The sequence below is a fragment of the Anolis sagrei genome, chromosome Y (assembly GCF_037176765.1).
Source record: "Anolis sagrei isolate rAnoSag1 chromosome Y, rAnoSag1.mat, whole genome shotgun sequence".
Lineage (NCBI taxonomy): Eukaryota > Metazoa > Chordata > Lepidosauria > Squamata > Dactyloidae > Anolis > Anolis sagrei.
Genome location: NC_090035.1, coordinates 5,313,212 through 5,326,986, shown reverse-complemented (window position 1 = coordinate 5,326,986; position 13,775 = coordinate 5,313,212). Strand labels below are relative to the sequence as shown.

The following is a 13,775-nucleotide window of genomic DNA, read 5'->3' as shown; positions in this document are numbered from 1 at the left end:
AGCAGAATAAGAAGCAACACATCTCCTATTGCTCTCAATCTTCTAAAATCTTCAGGAATCTGTTAGAAATATTCAAAATTAACTTGTTCATTCGTTCAGTCGTCTCCGACTCTTCGTGACCTCATGGACCACTCCACGCCAGAACTCCCTGTCGGCCGTCACCACCCCCAGCTTCTTCAAGGTCAGTCCAGTCACTTCAAGGATGCCATCCATCCATCTTGCCCTTGGTCGGCCCCTCTTCCTTTTGCCTTCCACTTTCCCCAGCTCAAAATTAACTAGGTATTTTAAATTTAAAAAAATATCCCGTTTGGATATCAGCCAGAACTCCAAGATCTACAGCAGTGTTTCTCAACCTGGGTGTCGGGACCCCTGAGGGGGCCGCGAGGGGGTGTCAGAGGGGTCGCCAAAGACCATCAGAAAACACAGTGTTTTCTGATGGTCATGTGGATTCCATGTGGGAAGTTTGAGCCAATTCTATGGTTGGTGGAGTTCAGAATGTTCTTTGCTTGTAATGAACTATAAATCCCAGCAACTACAACTCCCAAATGTCAAGATCTATTTTCCCCAGATTCCACCAGTGTTCACATCTGGGCATATTGAGTATTCGTGCCAAGTTTGGTCCAGATCCACCATTGCATGAGTCCACAGTGCTCTCTGGATATAGGTGAACTACAACTCCCAAACTCAAGGTCAATGCCCATCAAACCCTTCCAATGTTTTCCATTGGTCATGGGAGCCAAGTTTGGTTCAAATCCATCGCTGGTGGAGTTCAGAATGCTCTTTGATTATAAGTGAACTATAAATCCTAGCAACTACAACTCCCAAATTACAAAATCAATCCTCGCCCAACCTCACTAGCATTCACATTTGGGTGTATTGGGTATTTGTGCCCAGTTTGGTCCAGTGAATGAAAATGCATCCTGCATATCAGATATTTACATTATGTTTTATAACAGTAGTAAAATGACTGTTATGAAGTAGCAATGAAAACAATATTATGGTTGGGGGTCACCACAACATGGGGGACTGTATTAAGGGGTCACGCCATTAGGAAGGTTGAGAACCACTGATCTACAGAGACACTTGCTGGAACACCTCAGCAAGCAAGAGTCCAAAAGTGGCAGGCTCAAACCTAGAGCCTCAATCAATGGCTGATACCAAATGAGGGACTCCCTTCTGGGCACACAGAATAATAATAATAATAATAATAATAATAATAATAATAATAATAATGGGTTGTTGTAGGTTTTTTCGGGCTATATGGCCATGTTCTAGAGGCATTCTCTCCTGACGTTTCGCCTGCATCTATGGCAAGCATCCTCAGAGGTAGTGAGGTCTGTTGGAACTAGGAAAAAGGGTTTATATATCTATGGAATGACCAGGGTGGGACAAAGGACTCTTAACAACAACAACAATCTCCCCAGTGGGGACTCGGAGTGGCTTACATGGGGCCAAGCCCGGACAACATAATACAACAAAATAAAACCAGAGCATAAACAATAAACAACATCATCAGAAGACTGGGCGACTTGGAAGGCTCTGAACAGACTGCACTCTGGCACCACGAGATGCAGAGCCAACCTCAAGAAATGGGGCCACACAGTGGAGTCCACGACATGTGAGTGTGGAGAAGAGCCAACCACTGACCACCTGCTGCAATGCACCCTGAGCCCTGCCACATGCACCAGGGAGGACCTTCTTGCGGCAACACCAGAGGCACTCCAAGTGGCCAGATACTGGCCATAAGGCATTTAATAGAATTCCAAGTTTGCAAACTTTGTGTTTTTTTTGTTTTTAAATACAATACAACTGTTTTGTTCACTTCTGATATGATAAATAAATATTACAAAAATGTGAGTCAAGTAGACATTTATTTATTTATCGTGTCAGGAGCAAACCAAACAGTTGTATTGGATTTTTTTTATCAAATAAACAAACAAACAAACACAAATTTTGCAAGCTTGGTAGTTGATTAAATGTCCTTTGACCAGTATCTGGCCACTTGGAGTGCTTCCGGTGTTGCCGCAAGAAGGTCCTCCCTGGTGCATGTGGCAGGGCTCAGGTTGCATTGCAGCAGGTGGCCTGTGGTTTGCTCTTCTCCGCACTCGCATGTCATGGATTCCACTTTGTGGCCCATTTCTGAAGGTTGGCTCTGCATCTCGTGGTGCCAGAGCGCAGTCTGTTCAGCACCTTCTAAGTCGCCCAGTCCTCTGTGTGCCCAGGGGGGAGTCTCTCATTTGATATCAGGTCTGGGTTTGAGCCTGCCACTTTTGGGCTCTCGTTTGCTGAGGTGTTCCAGCGAGTGTCTCTGTAGATCTTAGAAAACTATTTCTTGATTCAAGTACTGAAAGGGGTTAAATAGATGCAATGACTTAGCAAAAGTTGTAGTTCTGTTGCAGCACACAGCTTAAGCAACCTTTGCCTGCTCAAACACAAATGGAAAAGAAGAAGGAAACAAGGCAGCAGAGCTTCAAGAACACCTTTGTTTTACTACTGGCCAAGAGTGGGAAATCCCAGCTCACTGGCTGAAAAGTGAATTTCCACCCTGATAAGAAAATGCTTTGTCACGGACACAAAACCTCCAGTATTTACCGCATACTTAAAAGAGATTTAATTTTCTAGAGTAGACATTTAGAAACGTATCAGATTTTAAGGATTTAAAACAGGGGTTCTCAAACTAAGGCCCGGGGGCCGAATACGGCCCTCCAAAGTCATTTACCTGGCCCTCGCTCAGGGTCAACGTAAGTCTGAAATGACTTGAAAGCACACAACAACAACAACAACAACAATCCTATCTCATCAGCCAAAAGCAGACCCACACTTCCCACTGAAATACTAATAAGTTAATATTTGTTACAATTGTTATTCATTTTAATTATTGTTTTTTTTTAAGTCAGTTATTCTCAACCTTCCTGAAGAAGAGAAGGCTGAGAGGAGACATGATAGCCATGTATAAATATGTGAGAGGAAGCCACAGGGAGGAGGAGGGAGCAAGCTTGTTTTCTGCTTCCTTGGAGACTAGGACGCAAGGGAACAACGGCTTCAAACTACAAGAGAGGAGATTCCATCTGAACATGAGGAAGAACTTCCTGACTGTGAGAGCCATTCAGCAGTGGAACTCTCTGCCCCGGAGTGTGGTGGAGGCTCCTTCTTTGGAAGCTTTTAAGCAGAGGCTGGGTGGCCATTTGTCAGGGGTGATTTGAATGCAATATTCCTGCTTCTTGGCAAAATGGGGTTGGACTGGATGGCCCATGAGGTCTCTTCCAACTCTTTGATTCTATGATTCTATGATTCCTATTACCGCGACCCCTTAATAGAGTTCCTCCTGTTGTGGTAACCCCCCAACCATAAAATCATTTTCATTACTACTTCATAACTGTCATTTTGCTACTGATATCAATTGTAATGTAAATGAATTTTCATTTACTGGACCAAATTCGGCACAAATACTCAATACGACGAAGTTTTAATACTTGTGGGGTTTGGGGGGGGGTTGATTTTGTAATTGGGGAGTTGTAGTAGCTGGGATTTATAGTTCACCTACAATCAAAGAGCCTTCTGAACTCCACCAATGATGGAATTGAACCAAACTTGGCACACAGAACTCCCAAGACTAACAGAAAACACTTTGGTGGGACCATGAGTTTGGGAGTTGTAGTTCACCTACATCCAGGTAGACCACTGTGAACTTAAACAATAATGCATCTGAACCAAACTTGGCATGGATACTTAATATGCCCAAATGTGGTGGAGTTTGGGGAAGATAGACATTGACACTTGTTGTTGTGGTTCAGCAGCAGCAACAGCATGATGGGAATGAGAGTGCAGATGTGGGCTTTCAGTTTTCTCATGTAGCTAGAGACACAACTAGAGACAGGCCGCTGTTTTCACAAGAACGGAATGTAGCTGATAAGACAGTCGGTGGGAAACAAGGTCACGCTGCCCAGGTGTTAAGAAAGAGTTCACGACTTGCAGCCAAGTGTTGAGCTCATCTGTTGGTGGGAAAACTGCTCGTTAGCTGCTTGTTTGATGTTTGATGTTTTGATGTTTAACGTATAAGTAACCTGCCTTGGAACTGGTCCTGTGTCAGTCCAACGTTGCTAAAATGGCTCGCTTTGGCTTCGGCTCTGGGGCTTGGGAAAAGCCTGCTTCATGTAACCTCATGCTATTTCCTGGACTTTACTCTGCTTCTTTGCTTCAAGTCTCCTGCTTTGACTCAAAGGGATTATATTGGATTTTTACCTTGTACTACTGATCTTTTTATTGCTTATAATCTGCTTTGTTTGGAAAACCTCACAATAAACTTTCTACCTCACAAGTTTGGCTGGTTTGTCAGAGACAGCAAGGTGAATCTTAGCCTGAGATACAACACTTGTGAGTTGTAGTTACTGGGATTTCTAGTTCACCTACAATCAAAGAGCATTCTGAACCCCACCAGTGACAGAACTGGGCCAAACTTCCCACACAGAAACCCCATGACCAACAGAAAATACCCTGTTTTCTGATGGTCTTTGGCGACCCCTCTGACACCCCCTCGCGACCCCTCCAGGGGTCCCGACCCCCAGGTTGAGAAACACTGTTTTAAGTGTTTTTTTGTACTACAGCACTCACCTCCATGAAGTCTTTCCTCTGGTTGGAACCCTGGAGTGCGGTGGAGAGGCTTCTCCCGGACTTCTGATCCCAACGCTGAAGTCAGGAATAACGAACAGAGTGAAGGTGAAGAGACGGAGCAGAGAAACAACAGAAAGAAAGGAGTGAGATTACCAGGAATCAAAAATAACAACACTCAAAGCTTTCTACAAACAAAATAGTCTTTTCGACTACACCGAGAACCTGGTCTTGTGGGAAGGATTGAGGGTGCATTCTGCTCAGATACTTGGATTCACTTGACTTTTTGTTTTTTGTACACCTTCAAGATGTTTCAACGTATAGTGACCCTAAGGAACCCATCAAAAATCAACTTATATCCCCATACCAAAAAAGGGAAATGCGAAAGACTGCTCCAACTTCCGTACAGTGGCCCTTATTTCTCATGCCAGTAAGGTAATGCTCAAGATCCTGCAAGGAAGAAGACTCCAGCAAGACACGGAACGAGAGTTGCCAGATGTTCAAGCTGGGTTTAGAAAAGGCAGAGGAAGGAGAGACCAGATTGCCAATATCCGCTGGATAATGGAGAAAGGCAGGGAGTTTCAGAAAAACATCTACTTCTGCTTCATTGACTATTCTAAAGCCTTTGACTGTGTGGATCATAATAAATTGTGGCAAGTTCCTGGTGGGATGGGCATCCCAAGCCCCCTTCCCTCTCTCCTGAGGAATCTGGACAAGGACCAAGGAGCAACAGTCAGAACTGACCACGGAACAACAGACGGGTTCAAGATTGGGAAAGGCGTCCGGCAAGGCTGCATCCTCTCACCCAACCTTTTTAACGTGTATGCAGAACACATCATGCGAGGATGTGCGGGGCTGGATGAATGCAAAGCTGGGGTGAAAATGGCTGGAAGAAACATTAACAACCTCAGATATGCAGACGACACCACTCTGATGGCCGAAAGCGAAGAGGAGCCGAGGAGCCTTCTAATCAAGGTGAAAGAAGAAAGCGCAAAAGCCGGGTTGCAGCTAAACATCAAAAAAACCAAGATCATGGCAACAAGAATGATTGACAACTGGGAAATAGAGGGAGAAAACGTAGAGGCAGAGACAGGGTTTGTATTTCTAGGCGCAAAGATGAGTGCAGATGCAGACTGTGGCCAGGAAATCAGAAGACGCTTCCTTCTTGGGAGGAGAGCAAGGTCCAATCTCAACAAAATAGTAAAGAGTAGAGACATCACACTGGCAACCAAGATCCATTGCCTAGTCCAAGCCATGGTCTTCCCTGTAGTCACCCACGGATGTGAGAGTTGGACCTTAGGGAAGGCTGAGCGAAGGAAGAGAGGCGCTTTTGAACTGTGGTGTTGGAGGAAAGTGCTGAGAGTGCCTTGGACTGCGAGAAGATCCAACCAGTCCATCCTCCAGGAAATAAAGCCCGGCTGCTCATTGGAGGGAAGGAGACTACAGAGAAAGTTGAAGTCCTTTGGCCACATCATGAGGAGACAGCAAAGCCTAGAGAAGACAATTATGCTGGGGAAAGTGGAAGGCAAAAGGAAGAGGGACCGACCAAAGGCAAGATGGATGGATGGCATCCTTGAAGTGACTGGACTGACCTCGAAGGAGCTGGGGGAGGTGATGGCCGACAGGGAGCTCTGGCGTGGGCTGGTCCATGAGGTCACGAAGAGTCGGAGACGACTGAACGAATGAACAACAACAACAAAGGAACCCATCACAGAGTTTTCTCAGTAAGATCTGTCCAAGGTGGGGGGGGGGGGGGGGGCTAACCTTTGCTTTCCTCTGAGGCTGAGAATATGTGACTTGCCTAGTCTTATCCAAGCAGGCTTCTAGAACTGAGCAGGGATTTCAACCCTGGTTTCCGTGAGCCTTAGCCTAACACTCAAACCACTTTTAGGGTCAGGATGAAATATGATATATGGTTTAAAGGGACTTGATGAAAGGTGTGTTGGGGTTCAGCCTGTGTGTGAACCTGAACCTGATTCTCTGATTGTATTTCCTGATGCAACCGATCAGGCTACTGAACACGTTTTTTCCCCTGATGTTTTGGAAACTGTTGATTCTGAGGTCAGTGGCTTGGGAAGTGAAACTACGCATCCTGATGGGAATGTTTCTGAATCAAGCGGTGATAGCTCTCCAGAGGTGCTAGCACCTGCCTTTTTTAAATGAGGATAGAAAAGGACAGATTTGGAAAAACAGGAGTGAATCGCAGAGTCTGCAAAGGTCAAGCAGATTAAAGGAAAGGGAGGCACAAGCTTCAAAGCCTGGAGGCGTGTCCCGAAATAGTTTCTTTAGTTTAAAGTGTCTCTCCCCGGGCTGTCTCGTTAGATCAAGCATCGCTTAGACTGAGGCAATACCTTGGCAGATTTCCCATTTCCCATGGCCTGCATTCCCAGAGGCTTCTAGTTTCCAAGTATGGTTAGTGAAATGCTAACAGGTTCCAGGTTTTTATAGTGTTGCTTTTGGAATTTTGGTTTAGTTCAGAGATATTCCTGACTGCTGAATTTTACTGTGGCTTTTTGACTTTGTCTTTTCCTCTATTTTGTAACCATTTTTCATCAATAAAAAGGATTATTTTTTCCCACAGTCAAGTGTGGTGGATTAATATCTTATGGTCTTGTTTCCTGATCTGGGTTGCAACAAGGTGTCTGAATGGGGCCTCCTTGGGTTGAAGATTCCATCATAAGGAATAAGGCCTGGATAACAACTGCAATTCATGGACTGTAATTAAAAGTTGAGGATGAGAACTGCAATTCATGGACTGTAATTAAAAGTTGCTGATGAGAAGCACTGAAAGGGTCAAATAGATGCAATAACTCAGCAAAAGCTGTTCTGTTGCCGCACAGAATAATTGTTAATATTGCTGACTTGATGAACTTTTAGGGAAAAACAACATGTTAACCATAATCAGAAACAATGGCTCTTTTAAGTTAAGGTGAAGAAAGCCAACACAAGGCTTGTGCTTTGCTAACACCAATCAAGGAGAGTCAACATCTGTCCGGAAACTGAGATGGAGACAGAATGTTTCAGGGCGGAAGACGTCTATCATTAATTTACAACTTTGGGACTGCATCAGCAGAAATATTGCTATAGAAGAGAGCTTATTACAATTCCAAAAATTGTGACAGATAGCGGAGTTGTTCTCCTTCCTCTCTGCTCCATGGGTACACAGTGTTTCCTCACTTATCGTGGGTGTTCCGTTCCAGGACCACCCGCGATAAGTGAAAATCCGCAAAGTAGGGATGAGGCGTAGGACTGCCCCCTCCTAGGAGTGGCTCCGCTCACTCCTCTCTCCCCCTCTCCGCTCTCTCACTCAATCCCTTCGCCTTCTCTTTCCTCTCCTCTTTTCCCATCACTTCCTCCCTCCCTCCCCCACCCTTGCACACCACACTTCCCGCTGGCTCCTCTTCCTCTTCTTCCCTCTCCTCCTTTCCTGCTTGTGCACACCTTCTTCACCTTCCTCTCTTCTTCCTGCTCCTCTTCCTCCCCCCCCCCCCCCCCCGCACCTCCCTGTCGGTGTGGTGGCTGCAGGAGAATGGAAGGGAAAGGGAAAGGGAAAGGGAAAGGGAAAGGGGAGGGAAGGGGAAAGGGAAGGGGAGGGGAAGGGGAAGGGGAAGGGAAAGAGAAAGGGAAGGGAAAGGAAAGGGAAAAAGAAGGGAAAGGGAAGAGAAAGGAAAGGGAGAGGGAAGAAAAAGGAAAGAGAAGGGAAAGGAAAGGAAGGGAAAGGGAAGGCAAAGGAAAAGGAAGGGAAAGGGAAGGGAAGGGAAGGGAAGGAAAAGGGAAGGGAAAGGGAAGGGAAAAGAAAAGGAAGGGAAAGGGAAGAGAAAGGAAAGGGAGAGGGAAGGGAAAGGGAAGGGAAAGGAAAAGGAAGGGAAGGGGAAGGGGAAGGGGAAGGGAAGGAAAAGGGAAGAGAAAGGAAAGGAAAAGGAAGGGGAAGGGGAAGGGAAAGGGAAGGGAAAGGAAAGGATAGGGAAGGGAAAGGGAAGGGAAGGAAAAGGGGAAGGGAAAGGAAAGAGAAGGGAAACGGAAGGGGAAGGGAAAGGGAAGGGAGAGGGAAAGGGAAGGGAGAGGGAAGGGAAAGGAAAGGGAGAGGTAAAGGGAAAGGGAAGGGAAAGGAAAAGGAAGGGAAGGGGGAAGGGGAAGGGAAGGAAAAGGGAAGAGAAAGGAAAGGAAAAGGAAGGGGAAGGGGAAGGGGAAGGGAAAGGGAAGGGAAAGGATAGGGAAGGGAAAGGGAAGGGAAGGAAAAGGGGAAGGGAAAGGAAAGAGAAGGGAAACGGAAGGGGAAGGGAAAGGGAAGGGAGAGGGAAAGGGAAGGGAGAGGGAAGGGAAAGGAAAGGGAGAGGTAAAGGGAAAGGGAAGGGAAAGGGAAGGGAAGGGAAAGGAAACAAGCCCTCCTCGCCTTTCCCTTCGCTGGGTGAAGAGAGAGAGAGCGCAAAGGAAAGGAAGGAAAGGCCCTTCAAGGCTGCAGGGAGGGAGGACTGAGAGGAAAACTGTGAAACAGCGAGTCTGCGAAAAGTGAAACGCGAAATAGCGAGGGAACATTGTATAGGCATATAGGCATAAGGTATATGTGCCACGTAATAAGTCAACTCTCCCTGTTATTTGGCTTTCTTCTCAAAGTTGAGATCATTTCCCTCCACGACTGAGCCAGAACTTCCCTCTCCCCTTGAATAAGGAAGTTTCACGCTTCAGAGGCCGCCTACCTTGCCTTCGTTGAGTTTCTTCCCAGGATTGGTCTCTTCTGGGTGGTAAAACCATTTCACCCGGACGACCATGTTGTTCCCCCAGGACTCCCACATGCTCTGGATCCGGCCAATGTAGGGCAGGTTGGGCCGGCCGGCCGATAGGAAGACGGCACAATCTCCGATGCGGATGATCTCCTTTCCGCGGACGATGGCTTTGTAGAAGAGCTTCCGGGCTTTTCCCTTCATCCCACGCCTCTGTGGAACAGAAGAATGCAGGATCTCATAAGCTCAGAACCTGTTTTCCACATTAGGATGGATCCAGATCCTAAGCCACACACATATATATATAAACATACATTTATATCTAAACTTTATATATTTATTTATTTATATAAAGTTTATTATTATTATGCTGCTCTGGGACCAGAGTGAAGAGAAGGGGTCAGGAAGACAGTTCCACCTTGTCTCCTGCACTATGATAATAAAATAATATAATATATTGTATATACATATAATATTGATAATATTATGATGTAATACAATATAATACTTCTACTAATAATACAACATTATAATTATATATTTTATATTACATGTAATATTACTAATAATATTACAGTAAAATGGTATGGTAGAATATAGTAATATATAATACTAATATTTATTTATTTATTTATAACATTTATATGCCACCCTTCTCACTCCAAAGGGGACTCAGAGCAGATGATAATATATATATATATATATATATATTGTTGGGGTTCAGCCTGATCCTGATCTGTGGGAACCGGATTCTCTGATAGTTTTTCCAACTGAGCAAGCTCTCCCTGACTCTGACAGTGTGGAATCTGTTGATGCAGAGGTCAGCGGCGATGAAAACGAAACCCAACAGCTGGAGGAAAATGTTTTGGAAGTTAGCCGTGATATCACTAGCCGTGATATCTCTCCACCTGGGGTTTTTAATGAGGACCGAAGAGAACAGATAGTTAGAGACAGAAATGTTTCCCAGTTTCTACGAAGGTCCCATCGTTTACAGGAGAGACAGGCCCAGACGTCAAAGTCAAGGGGCGTTTCAAAGAATAGCTTCTTTGGTTTAAGAGGCCTCCTGCCGGGTGCCTCTTTAGATCAATAAACGTTTGGGACTGTGGCTGTGCCTTGGCAGAATTCCTGTGTTTCATAGCCGGTAATCCCAGAGGCTTAGTTATCAAGTTCATGGTTAGTAAAAGGCTAACAGATTCCTGTTTCTTGTATTGTGGCTTTTGAAATTTTGCTCCAGTTCAGAGATTCTACTGACTGATGTTTTTCTGTGGCTTTTTAACTCTGCATTTACCTTTCTTTTGTAACCAATTTTTCATCAATAAACAAGGATTGCTTTTCCTACAGTCCAGTGTGGTGGATTTAATCTTATGGTCTTGTTTCTTGAACTGAGATGCAACATATATATGTATATGTATGTATGTATGTATGTATATATATATATATGAATATGTGTATACACACACACACACATATACATACATACACACATACATGCAGCATAGTACAATATCAGTATTATATATTACTATATTGAACTAGACCATTATATTGTAATATTATTTTATATGTAATATAAAATTTTATATGTAATATAAAATAAAAATAATAATATAAAATAATATAAAATATTTAATTATAATATCATATGATATTGTGCTATGGTAATAATATAATGTATTGTATTTACATATTACTCGTAAGCCGCTCTGAGTCCCCTTCGGGATGAGTAGGGCGGCATATAAATGTCGTAAATAAATAAATATATGTTTTGCACTTAATGTGAGGTGAGCAGCCTTGGGCCCTGTCACAGGAGAAGGGTGCTATATAAATAAATGTTAAAAGTTATGCCTTGACTGCAACTGCCATTAACCCACTCTTGCACAGTCCAATCCTCCCTCACCTGGGTAGGCTTCCCAAACCACTTCCAAAGCTGTCGTGCAGGTAGGAAGGCAGCAATTTTGGGCCTGTTCTCCACGGAAGGCAGCCGCTGGCGCTTGGCAAGCTCCTTGGTGGTGGGCAGGTGGATCCCCTCGCGCTTCTTGGGCCGGTTCTTGTTCCCGCTCGGCTGCTTCTGTGCCGCCGCCTGCTGCTGCTGTTGTGCTTGTGGTGGCGACGGTTGTGGCGGCTGCTGCTGCTTAGAGTCCGGAGGGTGGGAAGCCGAGCGAGATTTGCCGGTCTGCTTGGCTGGCTTGGAAGGCAAAGCCTGCTGGGCAGAAGAAACACCAGGCTGGGATTCAGAAGTCTCCTCGTCCGAGCTGCAGGAGGAGTCTTCATCCGTGGTGGAGGATGAAGAGGAGGAGGAGGAGGAAGAGCTGGAGGAGGAAGAGGAAGTGGAAGAGGAAGAAGAAGAGGAGGAGGAAGAGGAACTGCTACTGCTGGAGGAGGAGGAAGTGGAGGAGTTTGTGGAAGACATGGGCGTGGAGGCCCGCGAGCTGGCGGAGCTGCCATCTTGAGCACCGTTGCCGTTCTTCTCTGCTTCTTCTTCTTCTTCCCCTTCAGACTCCGAACTGCTGCCGCTACTGTTGCTTTCGGATTCGTCTCCTGCCGGCTCTGCTTGGTCTTTGTCCTCATGATCTTTGGAAGACGAAGGAGTCTCTCCAGAGCCACCTCCAAACTTGCTGGAAAACTTAGAGGCAGAAGCTTCTCCCCCGGATGTTTTGTTCCTCGAAGATTTCTGCTTGGCGTCAGCACTTGCAATGGGATTGTAGCTCATTCCCAGGATGTTCTTGGCCTCCCTCCTGCCGGCCAGGTTTGAGCTTCCCAGCATCCTCATGGCTTCTTTCGTCTTCTTGCTCTTGGGAGACATGACCCCCTCATGGTCTAGCTTGATCAGGACCTCACCGTCCGGGATCTTCCTCTGGGCTTTGGCCGTTGACCCAAACTCCGGGGAGTCCTCGGAGGACTTCCCTTTCTTTGACTTGACTTTGTGGGAGGAGGCATCAGAAGAACCGAAGGCTCCCAGGATGCCGGAGAGCTCAGCGTACTGCTCATTGCTACGAACGCTGCTGAACACTGGCGACTGGAAAGAGGACTGCGACGGACTGTGGATTTTGGCTGAAATCTTCATCTTACTGCCTTTACTTTGGTGTTTTTCTTCTGTGGGGTCTGGGGAGGATCTGGCAGGGACCGGCGGTGTTTTCTTTGAGTTTTTCACAGTCTGTTTGCAAACAGTCTTTTCGGGCAGATGGGAAGGGCTTGTGGGTATTTCCTCCTGGTTTGTTGGTTCTGTTAGGACACTTTCTTCTGGGAAACAACAAAAAAAGCACATAAATGAAATAAAGAAATAAAACACCATTTGCAGATAATAATAATAATAACAACAACACTGTTCTACAAATTGTCAGGTTTTACAATGTATTGTATGTAATGTAATATGGCTGAGTCATGCACTGCTAATGGGCTTCTATTGGAAATGCTGAATCATGCATTAACTGTATATAGGGAATCATTTGGGGAATGTGTTCTGGCCTGGTCCAGGTGATTGTGAATGATGCAATCCTGGGTCTAAGCTAAGTTAATGAGTTGGTAACCAATTAGAGATTGATATGTGTAATTGTAAAGAATTGTATATAAGGAAGTCATATACAGTGTAGTCTCTCTCCTTGTGCTGTGATGTTGTTCGTCGAAGTCTCTATGTAATTGATTAAAAGAACCTGTCTGCTAAGGCGAGATATAACTATGTGCTGTGGTAAGTTTGTAATGTCATCTAGACTGGGGGAAAGACAATGGTAAACTGACAATGGCCGGGTATGTGCTCAAGTGTCTGTAAAAGGTTCCAGAGTGACTGCAGGCTGTGGGAGCAGTATGTGTGAAAAAGATCTTGGAGTCCTCGTGGACAACAATTTAAACATGAGCCAACAATGTGATGTGGAGGCAAAAAAAGACAATGGGATTTTGGCCTGCATCAAGAGGAGCATAGTGTCTAGATCTAGGGAAGTCATGCTACCCTCTATTCCGCTTTGGTTAGACCACACCTGGAATATTGTGTCCAATATTCTGGGCACCACAATTCAAGAGAGATATTGACAAGCTGGAATGTGTCCAGAGGAGGGCGACTAAAATGATCAAGGGTCTGGAGAACAAGCCCTATGAGGAGCGACTTAAGGAGCTGGGCATGTTTAGCCTGAAGAAGAGAAGGCTGAGAGGAGATATGATAGCCATGTATAAATATGTGAGAGGAAGCCACAGGGAGGAGGGAGCAAGCTTGTTTTCTGCTTCCCTGGAGACTAGGATGCAGAACAATGGCTTCAAACTACAAGAGAGGAGATTCCATCTGAACATGAGGAAGAACTTCCTGACTGTGAGAGCTGTTCAGCAGTGGAACTCTCTGCCCCGGAGTATGGTGGAGGCTCCTTCTTTGGAAGCTTTTAAACAGTGGCTGGATGGCCATCTGTCAGGGGTGCTTTGAATGCAATATTCCTGCTTCTTGGCAGAATGGGATTGGGCTGG

At 45.4% G+C, this 13,775-nt stretch overlaps 1 protein-coding gene across 3 annotated transcripts in view; it reads right to left on the bottom strand.

The window, feature by feature from the left end:
- LOC137095093 (trinucleotide repeat-containing gene 18 protein-like) overlaps nucleotides 1-13,775 on the bottom strand; it is a 206,164-nt gene that overhangs the window by 4,733 nt on the left and 187,656 nt on the right. For 2 of the 3 annotated variants that reach the window (XM_067461332.1, XM_067461330.1), the window contains 3 exons: nucleotides 11,227-12,569; nucleotides 9,306-9,542; nucleotides 4,612-4,686 (listed from right to left, as the gene is read on the bottom strand). In XM_067461332.1, coding sequence (XP_067317433.1) covers nucleotides 4,612-4,686; nucleotides 9,306-9,542; nucleotides 11,227-12,569 — 1,655 coding nt within the window. The remainder of the gene's footprint in view (nucleotides 1-4,611; nucleotides 4,687-9,305; nucleotides 9,543-11,226; nucleotides 12,570-13,775) is intronic. The other variant, XM_067461331.1, reaches the window with a different exon arrangement.